The sequence below is a fragment of the Strix uralensis genome, chromosome 17 (genome assembly GCF_047716275.1).
Source record: "Strix uralensis isolate ZFMK-TIS-50842 chromosome 17, bStrUra1, whole genome shotgun sequence".
Taxonomy (NCBI): Eukaryota; Metazoa; Chordata; class Aves; order Strigiformes; family Strigidae; genus Strix; species Strix uralensis.
In genome coordinates, this window is record NC_133988.1 from 1,141,277 (window position 1) to 1,166,923 (window position 25,647).

Below are 25,647 nucleotides of genomic sequence, written 5' to 3' on the forward strand. Positions count from 1 at the left end.
AATGTGAACGGCAAAACAGATTGACACAGGCAGAGCGATGCCTTTACCAGCGCCCATGTACTCGTACCCACCGCTTACATAAACATGAGCACAGGCCAGTCCTTTTCTGCCTTTCCAGATGATCAGGATTGGATGTTTACTAGCGAAACAGAAACACACCTTCACTCCCTCGATTCATAAGCACAGCACGTGCAGAGATTCCTCAACTAACGGAATGGAAATTAAGTCCATGTAATATCCATGGCTGGATGTCAAGCTCCTTACCCAGTCATCGGGGCAAACCGTGGGTCTTTCCAGATCTGTGTCTCCTGTGTCACAAGAGAGTCCAGTTTCAAGTTCACTGGTGCATTGTGCACACGCACACACACACGCACACACACACAAGAGTCCCACCAGTAGCCGGCGTAAGACACTTTGCGTTTCCAACTGCTGTCCCCAAGACCTTTCGCCCCCCTCTTCCACCACACCCTCACCCTCCCCTCTGACCAGCCCTTCGGAGTGACTCTTTCCCTTTGTGCCCGACCTGGCTGCCTGCAGCCTCATTTTGCAGGTGCCGGGCATGGAATCCTTGCCTTGCACAGGAGACTGAATTGGACTGCAGCATGGTGAAAACCAGCAACTTTATTTCAACAACTGGAATGCTCAACTGGAGCATTTGTGTGTGTGGGCAGGACCGAGCAGCCTTTGACACTGAGGCTGCCTTTGGATCAGCAGGCAGTGCCCCAGCAGATGGTCGCGGTGCGCTGCAGCTTGAGCTGGGTCCTGCTCATGCTGCTGCTGGAGCCTTTTTCCCCCACAGGACCTGCAGGAGCTCCTGCAGCAGCTTAAAGAATTCCGCCAGCTTCTGGAGTGGAAATGGACAGGGCGTAGAGCTGCCCGCTTGCGTTGTTGGCCTCGGCTTCTGAAAGGGTGTTGATGTGAAGACTGGCCGTGGCGTTGGAGGAGCCGTTGCTGCTGGGTGCAGCCCCATCTGCACCAGGATCCAATCATAAAAGTGCTGAGTGGAGGTGTAGACTCCAGGCTGTTTTGCTCTTGCGCAGCCTTTCCCCCAGCTGGTCACCCCAACAAGCCAGAAGTGGTCAGCATTCTTATCTTTGCAGACAAGAGGACCACCGCTGTCACCCTGCAGCAGAGGAGAGAGGGAGGGTTCAGGTGGTGTCAGGTGGCCACTGGCAGCACTAGGGCTGGCTCCTTCTCTCTGCCAGCACCTGCCAGGGCTGCATCCGCTGCACAGAGAGGCTCTGCTCAGTGCTGAGGCCTGCAGCACCTTGTCAGGGAGAGGGTAGTAAGCCTGTGGGGTAGGGCTCTCTCGCATCTCTGCACAGCGATGCTGGCTGTGTGCAAGAGGGATGTTTTGGGATTGGGATCTGGACCTCGGGGCTGCCAGGAGCGCTGGATGGGCTTTCTGGGCAGAGTCCCAGGACAAGTGGGACCCTGGGCAAGGGCCTGCAGCTGGGGAAGGGGAGGTGAGCCCTGACAGCGGTGGGGACCCAGTGGTGGGAGGGCAACTGGCCAGGCAAAGGCCGTGCCGGGGTGTGTCTGGGCGGCTGTGCCGGGGCTGCCTGTGCCGCTGGGCGCTGCCTTGTCGCAGGCTCCTACCTGGCAGGTGTCGATGCCGCCCTGCAGGTAGCCAGCACACAGGTTGTGGGGGTGGACGGCCCCTGCGTACCACCGGCTGCTGTTGCAGAGGCGGACGTTGATGAGGTGAACCTTGGCCTCCTGCAGGACATCCGTTGATCCTGCGGCTGTGAGCACAGAAAGGAATTAACACCCAGCAGCTCATTGCCAGGTCTCCTGCCCTGTCTGGGTGAGCCCTTCCCTGGGGCTTGGCTTTGCACCGGCATTGCCCTTCTGTCTGGCCATGGGCCCTGGGCCAGGCCCATGTCTCTATGGGCACACGACCCCGCAGCCACACTCTGGCTCTCAGCCCTGCTGTCAGGAAGCCAAGCCCACCTTCCCCGTGTGCCAAGCTCGCACTCGGGAAACGAGCACTTTTGGGAACTCACCTCTCGCCGTCGTGGACCCCCAGCCACTAACGTAGCAGGTCGTCAGCTTGGACACTCGCAGGGAGGCGTCGGGCACGCAGGCGAGCTGTACGTAGTAGCTGCACTGGACAGGCTGGTCCAACTCCAGCAGCGCAATATCGTTCTCCTCCGAGATACTACTGTAGTGTTCGTGAACCAGAAGCCGTTTAATGTTGCGCACTTGGGCCTCCGGGCCCAGATGAGTCAACTGGGTGGCCCCGATCACCACGCGCCACATGGTGATGTGCCTGGAAGGCAGATGGGGAGAGGGCTCAGAGGGAGAGGAGCCACATGCTGCAGCAGCCCAGCAGTTCCCTGCCCTATGCTTCACACGGGGGAGAGGAAAGCACACTACGGAAGCTGCGACTGCCCTTGCATGCCTTGGGCTCATGGCGTGTCGAGCTGGAGGCTGTAGGAAGCCGTGGCAGGAGCCCAGCCCTCTCCTGAGCAGCCTCTCAGCGGGGCTCTGCAGTGCCCAGGCACTGGGTGTACCGCAAGAAAAGGGGACGGGAGTGGCACGTGGTGCTGCGCACGGGGCACCCGCGAGTGCTGGGGGGATATCCCCGTTCCTGGCCCTCCTTACCTGGCCTTGATGAAGCAGTGGGCTGCTGTGAGGACCCACTGCGGGCTGATGAGGGACCCTCCGCATATGTGCCCCGTGCCTGCTGCGTAGGGATCCTGGATGCTCACGATCCAGGGCCAGGCCCCTGGCTGGGCGTCTGTGCCCCCCACGACGCGCGAGGTGCCGGAGTGAGCAGCCATGGGCCGCAGCCCGCAGGTCCTGTAACCAGAAACTCATCACCATCCTGCTCTATGGCTCGCTGCTGTCCCGGCTGAAGGTCAGCCGTCTGCCCTCCCCACGAGGTGCTGCATGGACAGTGAGGCCACGGAGCCCCGTGGGGTGGGTGGGCGGCCGCCCCCGTTTCTGCTTTAGCCCCGCAGGCGAGTTGTGCCAGCAGCCCGGGTGCTGCAAGGAGCCGAGGCTCCCGCATGGGGCTGGGGAAGCCGTTGTGTGGCCACGGGGGACAAGCAGGCACCCTCCAGGGAACCCCATCAGGGTGCCCAAGCTCCCTCCCAGAGCCTCGGCCCACTTACCCACAGCTGTCCCAGGTGCCGTGCACAGGCCAGCACAGGGCCAGCAGGATGAGGAGCGGGAGCAAACGCATCGCTGCCAGTGGCATGTGCCAGCTGCCAGAACCGAGGGCTTGTCACCACCAGTGCAGCAGCTGACAGAGTGCCCACAGGGCTCGCGGTGCCGGTGGTGCCCTTGGCAACGGGGCTGATGTCACAGTGTCGCTGGTTCCGGGGGCTGGGCACGGTGGTCTCTAGGGGCGGGGGGGCCACAACATGGGGGTTTCCAAGCAGGAGGGGAGGCAGAAGCTGGGATCGGACACCCCCAACAGACCCCGCTGAATGCTCGGCTTGCAGGACGGGGTGTGCAGGCCCTGTGGCAGGCAGCAGCGTCAGCCCCCAGCACCGCCTGCCAACGGCAAGCAGGAAAAAACCCAGTGTGGCACCACAGCCTCTTCGGGGAGTTCACTGCCCCCTGCTCTCTGCAGCCCTTTGCCACCAGGTCCTTCCCAACAAACATACACCAGAGAACATGACTACTACAGGCAGTACGCACTTTTGGGTGTTGCAGAGCCGATCTGGTTACAGCCGCGGCAGGCAAGCAGTGATGTGCGAGTGCAATAAACCGAGCAGACCCAAGCAGTGTCAACTTTCCAGCACAGATGCAGCGCTGTCCACACTGGCCATGTCAGCCCCAGCAACCCCCTCTGGCAGGCTTCCTGTCCTTGCTGTCTGTGTGCTCTATTGCTGTTCTGGGCCAGCATTGACAAGGGCGGTTGTGGCACCTGGTACACATGGCCGACGACAGGCAACTGCAAGCCCTAAACAGAGAAGGCTGCTCCTGCTCTCAGCCCCACATGCCATTCTCCATGGCTTTGGTCAATCCTGGATCGGCCTCAGCTCGTCAGTCTGCCTTCTGCAGCTGTATGGCGGAGCCGTGCTCACATGCGGCCGTGCAGGGCAGTCACGGGAGAGAAGCAGGAGCCAGCCACCTGCGTTGCCTTTGCCGAGCAGGGCTGGGTCCCTGGAGGCCGTGGCTTGAAGAGTGGCAGCCTCAAAGCTCACGAAAGGTGTGGGAGCTCCCTGCTGGCATCCTGGCTTGTGTGGATAGACATAAGGCACACAGCTGAGTGCCCAGCCTGGTCCCTAGGATGCCAGGGCAGGCTCCGTCTGAAAGTGGAACAGCTGCTCTCAGGGCCCTTGAGGTGTAGCACGGCTTCAGAGGCACCAGGGCTGGGCCCCAAACTGGACTCAAGGCCGCTTCGGTTTCTGAAAGTTGGCCTGAAGGAGGGCCACTTCACCAGGCTAAGCGACCTCTGGAAAGCTGGAGAAGTCACCTACAGCCTGATCCAGCCCCCCCACCATGTGGTTTTTGCTGCGTCTCCCACAGAGCTACCACTAGATCAGAGTCAGGAGCACTGCTCTGAGCTGTTTCGCTGTTGGGAAGCTAATGGCTTCACCTACAAGATGCGCCGAGTCTCCGCCGGCCTGAGAAAGGCCGTCTGTCCGTCCCCACGCTTGTATTTCCAGCCCTAGAGCAAAACGCAGAGCAGCGACAGTCATTTGTAAGTGCTTCTCCGAGGTGGTGTTCAGGAGCTGCCTTCAGACATCATTAAACCATCACGTTATTTACTCCAGACCTCGTTTATAAACCTCACCACTAAATCACTGCTGCTGCTAACACAGGTGTTTCCAAAGAACCATTCCCAGGCTACAACAAAGCTCAGAGCATCCTCGTCATTACTGTGGCCACAGGTATTGCTGTAACGGTCAGAGTCCCCAGCGTGGCCCCGGCCTCGGCAAAGCACCCACTGAGCCCACACAGCACAGGTCAAGAAGAGGGTCCCTACCCCAGAGGCCCTGCAAGGAGCCGTAAGACAACAGATGGGATGAAAAGGGAGGTGGAAAGCAGTGACCAGCCAGCAGTGCTCCACAGGACAGGCTGCAGGCTCTTCAGACAGCTCTCCTGCACGTTAAGTCATCTCCTTGCAGTCAGGCTCTCGCCGTGCATCCTTCTGTGACCGAGCACCCACAGCATTCCCCATCACCCCCTCTGCACTGTGCTTAGGAAGAGCTGTTTGCCTCGTTCCAGGATGAAATACTCTGGCACAGGAATATCTGGGAGCCAGCATGGAGGCTTTGTCCTGCCCAGCATGAAGGAGCTTTGCAGAATGTATTGAAAAGGACGATGAAACCGTCGGATGATGAAAGACCACTGCCGCATACCCAGGATGCCGCGGGCTATTTTTAACCATTATTGCTACTACAGTAACGATACGCTGGGGTACCTGACTGGCTGAAACATTGCTTTTGGCCATGGGGAAAATGGTGCAGGAACTTTCATTCCGATTGCCTGGCAAAGACATGCCCAATAGACCACCTAATAAATCAGTGACCCTTCAAGCTGCTCTTCTGCTTCTCAGCAGATGCTGATCGATCCACAAGGAAAGGAGGCTAATGAATGGTCAGTTCTGCCCTGAAACACATCCCCCGGTAATGACACTTCAGAACATGTCAGTGATTTCCACTGATGATAGAGTAGACAAGCTGCGGTCAAGGATGACCTGCAAAGAGATGAAAACCATGTTCTTCCAGAAATCTTTCATGTGCTAAAAATGGGGCATGCAGCGTCACGCAGAAGTCTGTTTCTGTGCATGCCTGAGGATGAACAAAACAGCCAGAGGAGATTTTTAACTTCCAAGTGACCCTCCTAGTACATACACCCCAGTCTGTGCCCACACAGCCAACTCCATGGGTTGCTGGAGCAGGGTTTTTGTTCGGAGGGGTGTTATGGAGTTGTGGAGCTACAAAGCTGTGCAAAGAAACCTCAAGCAAATGAAGCACAAACTTAATTCCCCTTCATCTACCCTCAAAGTGACAGATCATCTCTCTTGAAACACAAGGCCCTGGAGAGGGGCCATACTCTGCAAGGAGCAGAACGGCCTTATCTAAAACAGTGTAAGAAAAAATCATTATTACAAGCAGTTCTAGAAAAGGGGAACAAAGACAGGAAACAGTTGTTACCTATTGGCTGTTTTAACAGAAACAAACACTTTGGAGACCAACTAGACTCACCCATCAATCTAAGTGATTTGAACTATAAAAGCCTATAACCAATCAGTTGTATAAAGTATTAGTTACCAATCCTCGCTCTGTTGCAGTGCTGCTACTATTAAGATGCAAAGACAACATAGAATTGCACAAACTCCTATTTACACTTTTTTTGCCTACAATATACGACTCCCTCCACCCACTTTGAAGCAGATGTACAAGAACATAAAAGTCTGACAGAAACCATCCACACTGCTGGGAATTCTCACAAGCAAAGGAAAAAAAGCACAAGGTGCACTCACCACCTACGACAGGCAGAAAGAAAAATCCTTTTGCAAAGTTTTTAAATGCCTGATAGCCCAAGGCAAATCTAGAGAAGCCTCTTGTACAGCATCAGTCTGGCTTACACCTTAGGAGAATATGGGAAACAGGATCTTCTTTAAAAACTCACAGAACAATGTAAGTTTCTAACCATCTCCAGCACTAAACACAAATAAAAAAGAATTACATCGGTTAGTGCACTACAGGGAAGCTTTGGATTCAAAAGGGGCTGCTGCTTCGGAAGTGGAAGATTTCCCCACCTCTTAGCACTTGTGAGCAGCTACTATAAATCTGCCTGCTGTGGAAGGAGTGGAGAAGTGCATGAAGATGAACAACTGCAGGCTGGAGTGGCAGTGGCACACAGCGGTGGCTGTCAGAAGCTCACGGTCTGTTGCCGTGAATTCAGCTCAACAGTAACTTAACGCTGCTCACGGCAACGTCAGAGCCCCTGTAACTGGCACAAGACTAAGATTAAAACCAGAAAATGGTTTTGGTATTCCCACCCTGGTATCCTGCACAATACAGGGACGACCCAAGTATGTAACGAGGTAGAGAGTTTGCTCAGACAAGTACTGAGCCTCCCCCATTCTGGCTGAAGTCAGTGCAAACTGAGAACACTCAGCAACTTGTCTGAGTGATCTCAGGAATGGAAAATGCAGCACAAGGGCTAAACCTCAGTTAAACCCTGCTGCCTGTCCACATGCCTCAGTGGAATTACAAAGGAGAAAAAAGAGAAAGGAAAAGGCTTGATCCAGAGACTACATCAAGAGGATTTTCATTTCATTTTCAAACAAGTTCCTGGAAGCCACTGATTGCAATGCCAGCCTTGCAAGACAGATGACAAGACCCTTGGTCGAAAGGGGGTTCTTAAAGGAAAGAGAACAGAACTCTACAAAGGTGGCTGTTTTCTCCAAAGCCTACACAAAGCCACAGATGACTATCACAGCAAGGCAGTGCTTTTCTCGGATGCTTTATCCTTGTGGGTAGCTGAGATGTTCAGAGGTGCTGGCACGTCCACGCTACAGTTACTTGTGCAGCCTCAAACACCAATAAACAGCCAGGGCTGGGATTTCATGAGTTTCCTGCGTGTGTACAGTGACACTCACACACCGCCAAGCCCTTGCATGGGTGGCCTCATTCACCGAAGTAAGCCGGTTCAGCCAAACCCAGCACCAATTTTACCTGAGGAAAGGGATTCAGCATCCTGACACATTTACATTCCCACCTGGCAAGCCCAGGCTGATCCAGGCGGGAGCTGAGCTGTCACTAACACAGCTGACAATTCCCCCGGCCCATTTCAATGCGATGCAGCCCCTACTCCAGTTTATCGCCGTGGCCAAGATGCACAGGCTTTGCTTCCCCTGCTGCCAGCCAAGCACACCCAGTTCTGCAGTCCCCCATCACCTCCACCAAACCCAGACAGCTCTAATACATCACTGCAAACTCGCTGTCATTGCACAGGTGACTAAAGAGCTCCACAGCAGCATTTGTACACATACCTTCATTTCTCCTGTGATCTCATGCCCCATTTTCCCCATTGGAGATGAAATGTCAGTGTTTTCTCAAGCTGGCAGTTACCACTCATGGCTCCAGAGGCTGCTGCAGCACAGAAAAGCCGTCTGTGGTTAGACCAAGAAGGGCAGAGGCTGCTCAGGGCAGTGGTTCAGGGCATCTTGTGTAGGGTGAAGACCTGGATCCACCTCAGATACCCCCCTGTAACCCTGAGCGTTGCTGCCACACTAAGGACAGCAATTCCCATTCAGCTGAGATCTACCCAGGAAATATTTTAATGCTATTTTTTCTTCTTGCATTGCCCCAAGGAAATCGTATCTATCCTACAGGCATCCAAGCTGGCTGAGAGGATGGCGAGGATCACCGACCTGCTCATCACGCTCACTCCAGACACCCAGAGGGCTGGCAGCTCTAGAGGCAGTCCACACAGGCAGGTACTGATCAACCCCAACCACACCTCACGGTAGCTCTCTGGTGCTCAGTACCAAAATCCCCTGCAGCAACCCCTTAGCACAGCCAGCCTAAGCACCCAGCTGTCAGCCAGCCTGCAGGACTGGAGGGGACACCAGAGAGACTAGAGGGACACTGCCAGTGAGGGGACCTCTCAGGCCAGGGCTTGCTTCTCCAGGCTGCAGCCTAGTGCTGGTAACACGAGGCTGATGACGTTTTGCCCTACATCCAGCCAGCAGCAATGGGGGGAAGCGATGCTGGGGAACCCCTACAGTCAGGGCCAGCCAGCAAAGCTCGGAGGCAGGGGAACGAGGCAGCCAGAGCCTTCCCTGACCCAGGGCAGGGCAAGCTCAGCTCCACATCATCTACAGCTCCCACTGTGCTGCACTGGAGAAACACATTTAGCTGCTCTCTTCTCCCAAACACGAATAACCTGATTCTGGCAGAGATTGAGTTTTGCTCCCCAGGGCTCAGGAGGGGAGACATTACTTCATCCACTTCCCATGGGGACAGTAACCAACCCAGTGCATGAAAACTCAATCTGATTGACAACTACAGAGCCGGAGGCAGATGCTGCCCACATCTTCGACCTGCCCTTGAAGTAATTAATCCAGGAGCTGAAGCTGAGCGCTCCCTTCTTGCCCTAGGTGCGCAGAGCCACAAAGAAGGTTCTGAGCCTGGGTCTGTGATCCACAGCAAACAAGCTGAGACTTGCTTGAGGAGAGCTTTGCTCAGGAACTCAGCCCTCCCCGTAAATTGTGTAGGAATTCAATGGAAAACAGGGTATTAATCTTCCAAATACCCAGGTGGTTCCTCAGCAGGCTTTTAGCACGAGGCTAGAGGCTTCCAGCAGGACTAAAGCCACTGAGAACTATTGCTGTGCCCATCTCTTCTGGGGAAGCTGCTTTCTGGGGCTCTGCACCAAGAGGAGACAGGACAGTAATGGAGCAGACATTCCTCCCTGAGGGCTGGCTCTTCTTGGACATGCTGGCTCCTAACATTCACATACGAGTACTGGCTCTGATCTCTCCCCTCAAAGAGGGCGAGAGCCTGCTCCCAGACTTTTGCTTCTGGGTTAGTCTTGCAGAGCCACCAAAGGGAAATGACCTGTGTAATTACTCTTACTACTGGCAGCAATAAAAGCATCTCAGTACAGTCTGTCAGCCACGTACAAGCTCAGAGGGGCTTTGCTAATTACTGAAGTTTCCTGCGCTGACAAAGAGATCCCAAGGGATGTGGTGACTGATGGGGAAAAACTGTGCAGAGGAATTTCAGCACCACACAACAGATCCCCTGGACTAGAAGCACGTTTTAGCACCTTGCCACAGGGTCCAGTGGGCACTGCAGGTACCCACATACAAGCACAGTATCTGGTCCTACACCTTGAAGACCATCCATCAGACCACAGTAGGTACTTCTCGGAGACAGGAGTCTAATGTGAGTCAGGATTTAGGGAGCTCTGAGCAGAGAAGCGATCCTCCTTCCACAACTCCCAGCATCTCTCCAGCACCTCCTGTCTCTGGCAGCCTCCCTTACTCGCATGGAGTGCCTGACGCAGATGTTCTTGTTTCTGGGTGCTACGGGACTGCTGAGTTTGTTTTGCACCTCTGGCACAGCTCTGGGAAGCTGTCACACATCTCCTTAACCACGTGCCCCTGAGCGAAGCTCACCCTCCCACGCCAAGCTGGTGCTACACTGGCAGGTTGCAATAAACATCACGACTGCAGCAAACCGGGTCTGATGTACAAACAGCAGCACTCAGGGCAACCAGCTTGGGCATCTCACTTGAGCACTGCTTGAGAGCTAAAAGAGTATCTAAGCTTTATGAATACTGACTTGGTTGAGACTAGACTTCACAAACTTATTTTTCCACATCCACATGGGGCGGTCTAAAAGTCATCTGGGAAGGGCCGAGCCACCAACAGGATTTTTAGTGGCACTGAGTGCCGAACCCCTTCCAAACCCGTATGTGTGCTTGGCATGCAGGCTTCAGAAACCCCTTCTGATACCATAACCTGATGTTAAGGTGATGAACAGGGATGTGCTGTAGCCCAGAACATCCCAAGTCACCCTCATCTCAGTATGAGCTGGGATTTTTCACACCCAGATCCATGTACATGGGGGAAATGGAGGAGTTTGGACATGTAAAGCAGTGAAGGTCAAATTTTCATTGTAAATCATTATGCTCTTAGCAGCAAAGACATTTTCTTCACACTCATCTCTAAAGTTTGTAGCAACACAACTACCACCACATAGACAGTCTATCCAGGGGACAACACCTGTACTCCTAACCAGGACAGTCTAAAGGACGCACAATTCAAATCAACCAAATAGCAGGCAAAGGGAAGAGCTCCATGTCTGCTTAAGCAATGCTAGGGACAGATTTGACTCAAGTTCAGCAAAAACTAAAGCCACGCAACATGCACCTGATCCTGCGTCAGTCACACTAACAACAGTGTGATTCACTGAGAACTGCTGCCACTTGTGAGCAAGTCAATACAGACACACAGTAAAGCAAGGAAAATGCCTCCCAACACCCTACACTGATATTTTGCTCTTAGTGCCTCTGTTTCATAAGAAACAGTCTGTTGGTGGCTCTGAAAGAGCAACCCAGCTGCTTTTTGTATGCGAGTCACAGGGAGTCTGACTTAGCGCAGGACAAATCAGCCAGGGCTCGCCCCGCCGGGTTGGGCAACATTGTCTGCTGCTCTGCACTACACCTGCAACAAGCAGCTTTTAAGACTGATTAAATGTTTTGGTTTCACTTCAGCAATTAATCCCAGCAGCCTTTTACTTATTTGTATGCTTTCAAAGTTTGAGAGATAATCCCTTAATTATTCCTTGCTCTCCTTCTCAGTCTGTGGTTTATTGAAAAATAACTGCAGCGCTGCACTGACAGGCAGGAACGAATCCTGCCTTCATCTCCCAGGTGGCTGCACCATGTTCCGGGGGAGGTTGCCCATCCCAGAGCCAGCAGATAGTTTGGTCCCTGTGGCCTATTCATGAAAATCACTTTTGCAAAGATTAACCATGGAGGAATCAGGTGTTTCAGTAAGAACAAGACTCAGGTTTTCAAAGCAAGCTGTGAAGATCCTGGCCCTGGATTCTTCACTTGGACTGTTCATTTCACATGGTATAAACCCCACAGCCCTAACCTCTAGTGTAGTTAGCCCTGATCTAACCCAGAAAAAGATCTATCCTCTGAAGTTTATCCTATAGGTTCCCTATATGCATACAAATGAGGCACCTTTTGTCCTTCTCTATCTGAAATTTCAGTAGTTCTGTCAAGAAAGTGTTACCCAAACCAATGAGCTTCTCTGAGCGAGCACAAACCATTCTCTGTGAATGTGTCATTGACTGAAAAATATTAAACAAAGCTGTGATAACTCAGAAGCCTACAAAGAGCATTTGGAAGGTACAGGAGCATTTCTAGAACTTCTACAAACTCAAGACAATAAAATGCTCGTTGCTGGGCTAAAGCATCACAGCAGCACCCAGGTGAGGACATCACACTTCCCAGGACCGAAGTTCAGGAACAGGGACAAAACAAACCTCTCTTTCAGGCAAGAGAAAATGCACACCAAATGCATTCAGGCATTGAGGAAGTGTCTCGACCAGCATCACAAGATACCTCTGCTGAACCAAGGCAGACAGAGGCATTTTAACATCACACCTTCTCTTGAGTTTTCCTGACTTACTCTTAAAGTGACTTACAAAGCTGACAGCATTTCTGTGGCCTGAGCTTGGCTTCTCATACCCTAGTATAAATTTTACACCTATCTCGGGAGGCAGCGAGCACTCCCTGCCAAACCCCAAGAGCCCTCGAGTCCTGGCTGCTTCAGTCCTGATGCTGTGAAGTGTGGGATGTAGGTGGGTAGAGGGCAACATAAAAAAAGGGTCTGTGGCAAGACAACGGAGAAGCAGTCCAGGGGACAGAGGTGTGTAAGAGACAGGGGGCATTTAGAGAGAGTCCAACAGAGACATGCATTCCCCACGTTACACTTCAAACAGAGCATTGTCTAGGAATAACACTTCACACCTGCATGTGCACACTGCAATGGAGAATCAAGGTTCCTCCTTCCCCCACTCAGCAACTCCCAGCAAAACAGCCTGCCAAAAATCTCATTCCTGCTTGAGGGGATCCACTTTAACAACCCCCTAAACACCAACTATTTCTCACTTTTTCCCTGAGGTAAAGGACAGGGGAGGCACACCTGGAGAGGGAATTAAGGTGGCTGCGACAACGGGAAATGATGGTAGATGACTGTCACGGGGGTGTGCTGGGTGGAGAACACCGTGCTGACACCAGGGATGGACCAGCACACAGCCACACAGGACACACAGAACAGACTCAGCCTTTGCCCCTTATCTGCTCCCTTCTAAGCACTGAAACGTGCAGAGGTTTTGAAAGAAAAGCTTTTAGAAGTAGTTTGTAAAGCAAGTTTAACATTATTCTGCTTAGAAAGGGCTCTGTTCTGAAGGATGCAGAGAGCGTGCACCACGCAGCGCCCAGCACTTACCTGTGTCATAGTGAACTACCAGGGAACTGGAATGATCCCCGGTCTTCAGCGGGTGAAACTCCACTGTTACTTGCATGGCATCACCGATCCCAAGAGTCCCGATGGAGGGATCCACAGAGAAGGGGCTGCAACGCAGAGACAGAGACACATCAGGGCTACTGTGGGCGATTCGGGGACTATACTCCTTTTGCAGTCTATTCCACTTCAGCTCACTTGTGCAAGCAAGAAGCAAACAAGCCACAGTCAGCAGAAAAAACCCAGAACATAGAGGATCAGAAATGGCTCTACTGACTCTCACTTCTGAAGAGATCCAGCTCTACGAACATCCTGTGGTGTCAAACGACCTCATCTCCCCCATACTCTGCATCCCCTTCTCTGCAGGGAGGCTCAGGAGTCCGACCGCTAGCAATACAGCCAGAGGATGGGTTTTGAGGAGCACAGAGAGGGTGAGAGCTATCTGCCTGCACAACTTGACACTGACTTCCTCAGGAATCTGTCTTTCCCTGCCACCTATAAACTCCACCTCAAGAGATGCAAATGTCAGGGCATTACCTGTCCCAGTGAGACTGCAGCCAAGTAATCAAGACAGGGAGAATAAGTGTCTTTCTGGAAGACCAGAGAATAATTATGGTTTAATTTGCAGAATTCATTTTTTTACCTTGGAAACATCCTAGTTTACCTAAGAAAGGGCACGTTTCATCGGCATTACAATGAAAGCTGCTCTAAGGAACAATCAGGAAAAGATGAATAAGTGCAAACACAGATTAGAGCGATACAACAACATGGAAACAAGACACGGAAGGAGGATCCCATGTACAGCCTGAACCATTAAACCCCTGGCTACATGAAGTGCCATTACCAGGAGCACATCAAGGTGAGTTTAACAGGAGGTTTTCTGTGTATTCACAAGCACTGCAATCTGGGACTCTGGGTTGTAATCCAAGCTCAATAACTGTTTGCTTGGCCCACCAGGCAAATTCTGTGCAATGCACTGGAAATAATTATGAAAATGTGTTGGGGCACTTTGGATTTAATATGAGCAATTATGATTTGTCACCAGGTAAACAGCTCTTGGCTGACAGATACAAAGCTCGGTGCTTTAATGCAAAGGGACAAGTCAGGTGAAACAGGCTTCTGCAGCTGGGCTTCATGGCTCGTCTACAGCCCCACTTAGAAAACAAAAGTTATTGGTTTTAGTGCTTTGCTGGTGGTCAACTTTTCACCTTAAAAACATGTTCTGGAGAGTTTTACCATGATTAGAGAATGCAACACACACAAAAATATTGAGAACAACTGGAGCCATGTGCAAGCTGAACTTTGTTCATGTAAGTAGTGACAGCTGATGAAATTGCTGGAGTTTCTGCTCATTAAGGAGATATCGCTGCAATTAGGGGCCTGACCTGTTCCCATTACAACCAGCGAGAGCATTGCCACCGAAGCACGGGGCCTGCAATGTTTGTGTGCTGGACCTGAGACTCTGGAAAGAGAGAAGGAAAGACAAGGCACCACCACCCTCAGAACTGGGCTGTTCTACACGGTCCTGCATCCGCACTGATGGTTATGCCAGGACTGCTGCAGGTCTCTGCCAGGGCTTGTGTGGGATCATTGCCTGGTGTGGGAAAGGCAGAGATTTTGGGGTTTTTCCCCTTTTTTTTTTTTTTCAGAAATGTTGCCAGAACAGAAAAGCTGCCAGTTAAGGGGGAACCCAGGCAACACTTCAGCACTACCTCCCATCCCATCACCTTCCTACTCCTTCCCCATGTCTACATACTCCTGCCCTCAGATGGATAGGACAGGATGGGAATAACACTCCTGAAGATATCTTCATCTCTTCAAATTATCAGAAGAGATAAAGATCAGAAATTTTCAAATTATCCAACCAAGTTCAGGACTCAGTTCTCAGGACTGAGGAACGGAGCACAAATCAGACACTGCATGTCCTACATCCCAACCCATGCTGTACCCACAAGACAACTCTCTTACTGCTGTAGCAGGAGCTCGTTATCCCTCACATGGACCTGGTTCTCCAAGACCCAGAGATGCAAGCTCCATGGTTAAACTCCCCTGAATTTCAGTCACCGTCACTAAGCTGTTGTCTGCAGCCTACGGATAAGAAGAGATGCTAAGGAGACCTCCCTGACACATTGTCATAGCCAAATGAAAACCACTGCCGAGAGATGACACTAGTGGGATAGACGTTGGCTTTTTATCCATTAAGTGTGAGCTGTTCTTTAGGATAATTCTCATCCTGTTAGATCTACCCTTCTCATGAATCACTACTGCTCCTGAAAGACACAAAAGAGAAGGTTTGGAGGTTTTTTAATATCTTGTTTTCTTCTGACATGTTTTTTAACTATGTCCATTTGTAGGTTTGCTTTGTTGTACAACATCTAAACTTTCACAAGTCCAGATCTCCCAATGGCACCTTGCAGTCCCCAGCTTGTATAAACTTATCTAGTCACACCAATTTAGGAGAGACCTGCCCATCAGTACTTGCCGAGATCTTGCCTGTTATTGCCCTTCAGAAAGAAAGCAACACTAGATTCATAAGCAATTTCATAATGATATATTTTGGCATTTACATCTTGCTTACTTTCACCATCTTGACAGTTGGGCATCCCGTGATGATACCAAAGGCCAAATACTCCTGACAGAATTGAGAAACACGACTGACAAGTGAACAAAGCTGGCAGTTCTGTGGCCCAGGCTCTCAAACCACCAGGCCGCCTGTTCTCCTGCAACCACACCTTTGGCACATGCAGTGTGCAAGGAGGCTGCAGTACACTTCAAGTGCCGTGGCGTGTTTATCTTCTGCAGCCAACCTTTCTTTGGTCTACTGGTGCATTATACAATCATTTGAGTTTGGGAGAATCGATTTCGTTACAAGCTACCTCCAAACCCAAGTAAAATTACTGGTGATTGAATTGCCTCTTCTGTCCACTAAGATCTTTTGCAGGAAAAAAACCAAAGGACGTTTAATCTTAGCATATATTATCCTTTTAGTAATGGTGTAACAGCCAAAGTCAAGCAGTATAACTATTACAGTAAACCCAGTCTGCTACAGTCAAAGCATCCAAGACTCCATCTCTGTGCTGAAAAATCCTGTGTGGAGTCAGCATCTCGCAAGCTCTGTATTTCCCTCTTTCACTGCACCTAGGCTCTACTTTCATGTCCTTGGATGGTCTTTGCACGTTCTATGGTAACTCGCCAATCTCACGCCTCCATGCAGCGTATGGGTACTACAGGGAGGGATGCAAGGGGGTTTGAGGCACTGTGCCTTGCAGGATAATTTCCTGAGCTTTCAGAGCTTGGTGGAGACATTCCTAAATGGATCTTATCTCAGACTGATCCCCTCTAGCCCCACAGCATGGCACAGCACAACATCAGCAAAGCCAGGAAAAGGCAGTGCTGCACTGAGATCTGCTTCCAGACACCATTTTCAACTGGAATGTACTGGAATGACATTTATCTCTGTGAATGTCATGGAGCAGAAACTCATTACCCTGCCTTAACAATGCGACAACAGGAAGAGACTTTCTCTATTTATGCTATTATTATTTTTTATTACCATGCTATGCAGTTAAGAGCTGGGTATGGACATGCAGAGGGAGGAGAGGCACAAAGCCAGACTGCATAACGGGGAGTGCTTTGGTGGTTTTCTCCCTTCGTGAAAAGTGGTCAAAATGCAGCCATGCTTCTGGTAGAAACCATGGCAAGGGAGAGCTCCGAACAGGAACAGCAGAAGGATGCTGAATAGGTCCCATGGCTTCAAATAAGAGCTCTTCCCTGGAGGGAAATGCACAACAGAAAACATCAAAGCCTTTAGATAAATGAGTAACTGGCAGGGAACATCATCAGGAAGTGACCAGATGCAAGAGCTGAGCTCTCAGTACTGAAGGGAAAGGTTAGGATTGGAGATGGGCTGAAAAATGCACTGAAGGTGAAAGCAGATGGGTTATGCTTGATGCCACAGAGAAGGAAATCCAGAGAAAAGCAGCAAGGAAACATGATATGAGCAGCATGATGGACTAGTAAATGGTGGCATCTGGTGACTTGTGAATGGGCAAGAGCCTGAATATGCTCAGGCCAGAAAACAGAAGTTTAAATTGTATAGATAAAGAATAAAGGATACAGAGGTCACCTGATGGATCTAAGCTTAGACAGATCTCTCACTCCCTTCTACTCCACTAATCATCCTCCTCCTCCTCCTCTCACATGCAAGCATGTGTTTTTAAATACTCTTTTAAGAGTGAATGAAAGTCAGGGCAACTTAATTGGAATAAAATGCTACTTATATTCAAAGTTTAAATCATCTGTTTGAAATTTCAAAGTGGCTGTCAAAAGTTCATAATGAAATGGAGGAGATGGCAGATGCCCTCAGCTGACAAAGGAAATCATACCAGCTTTCCATCCCTGTACACATGCAACCCAGTTGTTCAGAATATTTTTTGTGCAGTTTGAAATAAAACGCTTGCAATGCTTCCCATTTCTTTATTGCAAATCAGGACTGAAATATTTAATTGCTGAAGTTCAGAAACTCTTAAAATCCATATCAAGCAGGATTTGACATGTGCTGTATCATTCAATAGAAGAGTTGGAGAGTACATTGCAAAAAGATGCTAGACTTTACTGAGTAATTATTTTGGTGGCAACAACTAGATCTGGAGATCCCAGAGGAAAACTGTGCAGTGATTTACAAGTTCCTGCCTACGTGTTTCCACAGGGAAAAGAAGCAGCCTCCTTAAATAGCCTCCTAGAAGCCTGCTTAAATACCTTGCCAGGCTTTGGTGGAAGCTCCTCTTGAACCCTCACGTTTCACAAGAGAAAAGTAAAGAGCAGCCTTTCGAGCCCTGTTTTCCTGGAGAAGAAGTTGAAGCAACTCAGGTGCACCAAGTCAGACCGCTGGTCTTTGCTGCATTCTTGACCTCAGCTCCTACACCAAGACCTCCGGGACCACGAATTACCAGCCAACTGAACCAGTTTCCCTGCAGCTGCATCACCCTCTCCCATTCAGCAAACTGGGAAACCAGTGACTGTCTTCTGAGACCAGAAGGAGCAGGACAGGCTGTCCACAACACAACTCATGTCAGGCATTTGATTTGGGACCAGCGGAACACCACGTGCTTGCAGCCTCCCAGAGCGTGGGTGTCTTTGGCCGACACTGGTATGTAACCGTTTCAGAAGGTACTCAGGATCAGGAGGTTGCGAGCTGGATCCCTACAGATTCGAGCACTCTCCAGGAAATCTGGGAGACATAAAGGTCTAGAAGAAAAGGCCCCCAACCCATGCACCAGACACTTGCTGCATCTTTTGCCTGTGCCCTCATTAGCATGCTACTTTGGGGCTGTGGTGCAGTTTTGAAGCCAGTGTCTGCTCATCTCCACCTAAAAGCTCATTCTACTTAATATTTGGTCCCAGGGACCAGACCAAACCTACTGGAAAACAAAGTTCCTGGACCACACAGTGTTCCTGTCAGGGCCTCAATACCAATTGCTTTGATCTACGATCTCTAATGGCACTTGCAAATAAAGACCCAGCTGCTGGTAAATTCTTAAATGTCTCTCTCACCAGCTCACAGCTTGCCCATTTCATAACACCGCGTTTGGTCTACAGGAACCGAGCTCCTAGAGCTGTCTCCTGCCACGCAGCATCTTACACAGCCCACGGGCAGCCAGGTTGCCTTCCTTCACTTGCTCTTTCAATCTAACAGAACCAGTCTTGCAAGATGCTGTGTCGGAGACACCCCTGCAGTACAAAACCTCACTGCAGCACGCAGAGATTTATCAAAGGTTGCGTCATGCTTAAACACTATAAGCAACAGCAAACCCCACGTGTCCTGCCCGTTTCCAGCTACGGCTGCAATACAGCAGCTCAGATGCTCTGGTTCCGTGTTGTTACTGTTTACCAGCCATATTATCATGCAACAGTGTTTTGCACAAAGAAGACGAGCTCCTTTACCTCTCAGTGCTGATGCGGTAGCGAGCCTCCCGGTTACCGACGTTGCGAACCAGCAGAGTTTTCTGGGAGCTGTACTTGACTGGACAGACGGAGAAGTTCAGCTGGTCAGGGAAGTCCAGGATAGCTCGGGCACCAATAGCTCGGATTGGCACAATAAACTTTTCCCTTTCTGTGATGCAGGTGAGCTGGTAGAAATAATCCTGCAGGGAAAGAAACAATCTCAGCACAGTGCATTCAGTACCATCCCATGGCAGAAGAAAAACTGCTGTTTTCTGTGACTCTAACAGTAGCATCCAACAATGTCAAAGGACTTTTTACCTTAGTGACCTTTCATTCCTGCAGCGTGACTTGAACAGGGCTGTTAACTTGCAAAGAAGAAACAATCCCATTGATTCACCTGCTTTCACAGCAAGCTGGCAGAACCAGACAAAATTATCTGATACTTTGATTCGGAGGCACCAAAATAGAGCAATTTCATGGAAGGGATTACAGCAGTAACAAGAACCCGCTTCGATCACCACCGCAGATGATCAAAGGCTCCACTAAGCACCCAGTTGTGCCACAGCACTAACTCCAATCCCAGCAACGCAGCGACCTCACTGACGCTGGCCAGGGGACGCTCAGGTGCATTTTCAAAAGGACTTTGCTACATGCACGACCAACACTCAGTCTTCGGTGAAATATTTAACAAGCTGGACACAGGAATTGTTCTAATGTCAGGTGAGTGCAGGGTAAGTGTGTATTTCCCACCCCTTCCCAGAGCATTATAGGGACAAGGCTGGGGACACACACCCTTAAAAAGCTATCTGATCTATCTCCCCACCCCAGAACTGGCTCAGCTCTACACCCAAACTATTCTTGCAAGATGTCTGACAAGTACTTAAAAGCACTAACAATTCCACCCCTGCCCTCAGCAGCCTATTCCAGCTCTACCCTAGACTTAAGAGTTCTTCCTGTGTCTAATCTCAGTTCCCTTTCCAGCTCACCTAGCCTCAGGGGACGTGGGAAATAGCTTTGCTTCCTCTCTGCTGCAGGGTTGATGCCTTGTTAGCATGCCTGACTGAGGCAGGTGGTAGCAGGAGCTGCAGATGGGAGACACTGGGACAGCCCTGCCACAGCAAACTCAGCTGTGCTACTCCCCAGCATAGGCTTGTTCACAAAAGAGACAGACAGTCCCCCCAGCTGTCTGGCCTTCAGCAGTAGGAAGGCAAATCAAATCACCAAAATCATTTTACTGTAGGGAGGAGCAGATCCATCTCCAGATGGACGGTGTGGCATCGCAGTGCTGCAAGTAACCCCTTGACCCCGCTGAAATCACCGGTAAAACTGTTGCAGCAGGGCCAGGAGCCATTACCTCCAGCAGCTCTCTTAGCCATGAGTTGATGGAAGCTCTGCATCTTATCACTCACTTGCTGTCCTGATCTTTTTTCCTCGGTGCTTTGAAGTCCTCTGATATTTTTATCATTGTTGAAGCAGCAAGCAGATAATTTGATTTAGGAATTGCACACAACAAACTCTCTTAACCAGAACAGATTCAGATTCCTCTGTGCTTGGGATTTCTTGCTCTCCCACACCCGCCCCCCTCCAAGCCTGGAAGGGCCCTACGGCAGCCAGAGGAGGCACAGACACAGAGCTACTGCTTTAACACAACTAACACCCAGCGCTACCCACCAGCTGGGGTTTAAGGTTGCTGTAACAGATGTTGTCACAGCCAAGATGTAGAAAGAATAAAGAAGGATCTTTCTCTCTAGACATATCAAATATTCACACTGGACCTTGCAGAAGGGCTTTTGCTTCTCGTATTTGGAAAGTAAAATACCAGGAAGGAAACTGCAGCAAACGACCTACAGAACTAAATATCACATTTCAGGAGAGCGTTTCATCTTCAGCAAGCCTTTCTGAATTAGCAATTTTGTACTCAATCCGGCAGCCTAAGCCATCTAAAATAAAAGGTACGGGCAGCCCATGTGAATTTAAAGCACCTACTATCTGGGTACTTCACATCCTGGACTATTTAGGTCCTCAGATCATTGCATTAGCAAATGAAGAATCCTATTTACTTTGTTGTTGTTGTTACTGTGGCCACACTACTGTAACAAAGGCACTGTAAATCTACTTGAAAGCTGCCTGCCTTGTTACATCTTGGCATGCCATGTTTACTTCTCTCTCCCAGATGCCAGGTTGACAGAGGATGATGCAAGGAGTTCAGATCAGCAGGGAGATAAAGAAAAAAGAAACTTCAACAGTTGGAAGTATTTAAGGGAAATATTAGGAAACCATTTTCAAGTCACTGTCATTGCTAAGGAGCAAGTGGATCCACAGCAATGTACAGAAGAGCCCAAGGAATAAATGCCTCCCCCAGGTGTAACCCCCCCAGAAGCAAGCACATGCCACCTTCCCAGCTCTGGGGCCGGGAGGGGCACTGGGACTGCCTGCCCCAGGAAAGGGACTTCTCCAGGTACACGAAGGCAAGGCTAAAGCAACGAGGATTTGGCCACAGAGACAACCATGACCTTGAGAGAGCAAGTTGCCTCTCGCCATTCATGCACACTCACGTTGCGTGCCGAGCCCCCTCTCCAGGGACGCCCTGGGACGCTGCATCCTGTACAAGGCTGGACTCAGCTCTTCAGAGTGCCCTGACCCTCCAGCCACACTCTGTGACCCACCAGAATGGGACCTTGCACCAAGCTGAACACAGCCTTGGGCCAAACGGGGGGAAAGCCAAGGGAAGAGGGGTGCCAGGCAGAAGCTGGCTGTTCAGGCTGCTGTGAACCCACAGTCCTGTGAGCTTTTGCAAGCTGAATCACCCTCCCTCGGGAGGAGATACAGGCTGCAGTTCTCCACTGCAGCACTGCCCTGCGTTACCAGCTCTGCTAGGCACTTGCTTACAGTCTGCGGGTACAGCTGGAACCGTTTACAGCCTTGTTTTACTTTGCAACTGCAAACCCTTAGACGGTTTCAAACCAGGTTTCTAAACCAGCATGCCTGGGTGAGAGAGGGGTTGCATCACTTCCATGCTTTAAATATTGTTTTTAGACCCACCAGCTTCAGTCTACAGATTTTCATGAAAATACAACTTCATCCTTCCTACAACTCCTCTCCCAGTTTCAAGGAAAACACCTGTCACTGTACAATGGTTCCTCTTCTCTTATTCACCTTCGAGAAGCAATAAGTTACAACCTCTGGCCTGCAAAGTATCACCACTGGCATTTGAATTCACACCCAATGAAATTACAGAACTGCTTGTGTCTCAGAGGTGTCATTTCAGGCTCTTTGCAAACTCAGGCTAACATTAATTACTGTCACAGTGACAGCAACCCTAACTGCCCAGTACACCAGCAAACGCAGGTGTCGGTTTTGCTGCGTAACCAGTCCTAAACACTTCACTGAACTCCTTGCAGCAGACAACTGCAAAGAAGAGATCCTTGTAGCACGAGGCAACGTAGCAAGTCAAGCAGGGAAAGCTCCCTGCTGGAACCAGGATATCATAAAGGCTGGCAAATAAGGGCCATGAAAAGAGAGGAGAGACTGGAGGGTGAAGACAGCTTCCCATGAGAAGGGGTGGCCCTTCTCCTGCCTTCCTCAGCCACCAATTCACAGGAGGCTTTGAAATCAGTCACTTTGCTCCAGGTTCATTTTGCACAGGGCCATTTGCCTTGATTTTCTGCCCCTCTCCTCCCCGCAAAAGTCATCTTAAAAATATACTTGGAATAGCTTCTGTGTGCTACCAAACATCTAACAGCGCCCAACTGAATTTTAACTTCAGTAATGCAATAACTCATTGGCCTGCCATATTTCATATTAATGAGCATTAATTCAGTCTCCACTGAGCATCAGTAATGAATCTGGCAAACCTTACAGACTGAACTTGTATTGCTTGAATATATTGTATTGCTACAGCGAAAAGAGCGAGAGGACAAACAGAATAAGCTGTGCTATGTATTTATATGCTTCTTGCTTCCTTCTTCCTTTAAGATAATCTATTAATAAGCCAAAGGACACCCACAAATGTATTCCTGTCTATTGCCAGTCAGTTCCACAATGGTTTCCAATTAGGCAGAGACTGTCAGACCATAATGCAAGGACACCCGAACACAGGGTGGCACGAGAACACCCACACCGTGCAGCTGAAGCCCTAACACAGAAATGTGTACATCAGAAGCAGCAAGAGTAACTAATTGGAAATGTTGCCCAACAGAAAAATTAGCATTTCTTATTTCTAAGGCAAGTGCCAATAAACAGAGACATGTCAGCTATTTATTTACTTTTTGACAGTCCAATCCTGTGGCACATTCCCAAATGACGGCAAGACAATAGGAAACTGCTCATTTTTCAAGCAAGCGCTCCATGGCACATGGCATTTCAGCCACTAACGACTCACATGGTCCTTTGATTTAGGGCTTAGCCGCAATGTTACTCCCTTGAATCAGGAGTGACTTCGCTGAAGTCAGACTGACCCCGGGGAAGAACAGATTCAAACCAACTCCACAGCAGGAGGACTGCCCAGCCCTGACAGAGGGGCTTGTACCTGCGTCCCAGCTCACTGGGTGATCCACCATCCCTGCAGATGATGGAGCAGCAGAGGGGCAGAGGCTGTTCAAAGGCAGCACTCGTAAGCCTTCCACAACTACACACAGGTATTCTGCATGCAGGGCACTGCAAGCCCAACGCAGGTGGGTCTACAGAACCATTTCCCAAAGCCTCTTTGCTAAGGGGTTTTCAAGGTGCCGTGCACCTCCTGACTGCGCTATTGATGCATTTCCAGCTGAGCTACAGCACTCTGGTGCTTCGCTAGCCCACACTCCATCAAGTAGGAGACAAAATTTTTGATTCGTACAAAATTCTGACTCTGCTGTATAAATCCCCACGTGCTCCTCGCTGAGCAGCATGCATCCCTCTGCCCATGCCCTGCACAACCCCCAGTGCAGCAGAAACCACCGGAGTGTCACTGAAGCTGTGCAGAGGACCTCTCGCTGGCAGAGCTCCCTGCTCCATACACTCGCCAGTTCAAGGGCAAGACAAGGGACAAAGTACTGGACATCGGTGTTCTTGAGGTTCTCTCACCCTAACTGTATTTGTGGTGATGTTCACATGTTGCTCTGCTGCCTCTCTAAACTTGAAGAGCAGCACTTTGCCCTTCACGGGCACCAATTTACCTCTGCCACCCCCAAAAAGAGCACTAATTAATATGAATAAATCACATTTTGAAGGCACCGGTGTACTCTGCAAAGCCTACCTCAATGAGATTAAGCTCTTGTGTCACTTGGGTAGTTTGGAGAACTGCCCTAGGACAACATAATTTTAACCCTAAATATTAATGATGTTAAATAATTTCTCAGTCCCTCCAGAGGAACAGATTATTCCACAAGCATGGGGAGCTAGGGACCACAGGGCATTTCCTCTTTAGTTTTCTATATCCATGCTGTTTGAGGATAGGACAAAGTGTTAAACTATATCTAAGCAGCAAGTGAAAGATGAAAAAGCAGGTACGCCCAAAGAGATCTTGCACCTCTGGCCGGGTGCAGAAACATCTGCTGGCTCAAAGCTATCCACTAGCCCCGCCTCTCCAACAAAGTCATGAGAAGAACAGTGCTAAGAGGAAGCAGGATGCTGGTGGAAGGACTCAGCCTGCCTGTCCGTGTTTCCCTGCAATGCTTCCCCCCTTCCATGCCAGGTATTAAATTCTTCTGTACTAACAAGCCTCCAGATAACAGTACTGACCCTTCACATCACAGCACTGAGAATCAGACCTGCCAGGGCCACAGCACTGATGTGCAAACCTCTAAGCAAAGGCACGGCGTGTTTGGCATGGAAGAGGTGCCAGCTGACAGAGCAACCACAGTAACACACATGACGACACAGCCACCCTGCAGGCTCTGGGTAATGTGTCTGCCTGCAGCTTGTACCTGCCCGTTTATTCCCGTACGTGCTCGTTCAGGCAGATGTCTCAAAGCCACCTGCAGCCCAACAACCTCCTGCTGAGTTAGGGACATCTAGAGCTCAGTGTGCCTGTGCCAGGCTGGCTCCCTGCCACCTGCACAGCCCTCCCTCTGCCCCAGCCTCGCAGCTGCATCGCAGACAGACAAGTGTCCTCAGGGACAGCACAGCTGCAAGGCTTGAAAACAGAGGGGATGGAAAAGCACTGGAAAAGAAATGCAGCTTAAGTGACCTTAGAAACACACTACTCATCATAACTAACTGCAGCCCCTTTTTCCCAGTATGCAATACACTGCCTGCAGGAATACACTGGCTTTTCTTTTTTTGTGCAAATCTGAAAGAATTCATAAATTTCACCATTGTTTGTGGTGAAAGAGAAAGTTTTCATAGAGCAAGATTCAAGCAGCTCTCAAATTACCCATTCATCTCTATGCTCTTGGAAGTTGAGAAACCTTCACTGGCAATCAACTTTTCACAGGCTAACGCATGGTTCCACAACCCTTTAAATAGCAAACTGGTAAATGCTTAGTTCTGTGAAAAAAAGAAAATGATATGGATACCCATAGATTTGGTGTAATATCAATTTGTGCATAACTCTCCACCTGGAGATCCATCAGTAGATATGTTATCCATCCTGCAACAGACCGCTTGTTGCTTGTTCTCTAAAGTCCATTCTGAGTATTTTCAGCTGCAACCACACTTCCCTTTAAATCTTAACTGAAAGTAGATTCTCTCTCATAAAGATGTTACATTATGGAAATGGGGAAAAAAAAAAAAAAAAAAAAAACCAACACCAAGCCTCA

General features: G+C 50.0%; 2 protein-coding genes across 4 annotated transcripts in view; both read right to left on the reverse strand.

Annotated features, from left to right (window-relative positions):
• Nucleotides 1-603: 603 nt before the first annotated feature.
• Nucleotides 604-8,158, reverse strand: LOC141951363 (acrosin-like). 3 transcript variants are annotated; one of them, XM_074887476.1, is made up of 6 exons: nt 7,967-8,158; nt 3,120-3,504; nt 2,608-2,805; nt 2,007-2,272; nt 1,600-1,745; nt 604-1,123 (listed from the first exon to the last, which is right to left on the reverse strand). In XM_074887476.1, the coding sequence occupies exons 2-6, from the start codon at nt 3,203-3,205 to the stop codon at nt 767-769; spliced, it is 1,053 nt and encodes a 350-aa protein (XP_074743577.1). In that variant the 5' UTR covers nt 3,206-3,504; nt 7,967-8,158; the 3' UTR covers nt 604-766. The 3 variants fall into 3 exon arrangements, with proteins under 3 accessions (XP_074743577.1, XP_074743579.1, XP_074743576.1); XM_074887478.1 differs by lacking the exon at nt 3,120-3,504 and having other exon boundaries at nt 7,967-8,157; XM_074887475.1 differs by lacking the exon at nt 7,967-8,158 and having other exon boundaries at nt 3,120-3,787.
• Nucleotides 8,159-12,953: 4,795 nt separating this feature from the next.
• LOC141951362 (serine-rich coiled-coil domain-containing protein 1-like) overlaps nt 12,954-25,647 on the reverse strand; it is a 43,553-nt gene continuing 30,859 nt past the window's right edge. Inside the window, 2 exon segments of the mRNA XM_074887474.1 lie at nt 12,954-13,074; nt 18,908-19,107. The gene's annotated coding sequence lies outside the window, so the exon portion shown is untranslated.

Coding starts and splice junctions, on each gene's coding strand:
- LOC141951363 (XM_074887476.1), bottom strand. CDS start 3,205: ATGCCACTGGCAGCGATGCGTTTGCTCCCGCTCCTCATCCTGCTGGCC. Junction 2,273..2,607: donor CACTGCTTCATCAAGGCCAG/GTAAGGAGGGCC, acceptor TCTGCCTTCCAG/GCACATCACCATGTGGCGCG. Junction 1,746..2,006: donor GGGGTCCACGACGGCGAGAG/GTGAGTTCCCAA, acceptor CTGTGCTCACAG/CCGCAGGATCAACGGATGTC.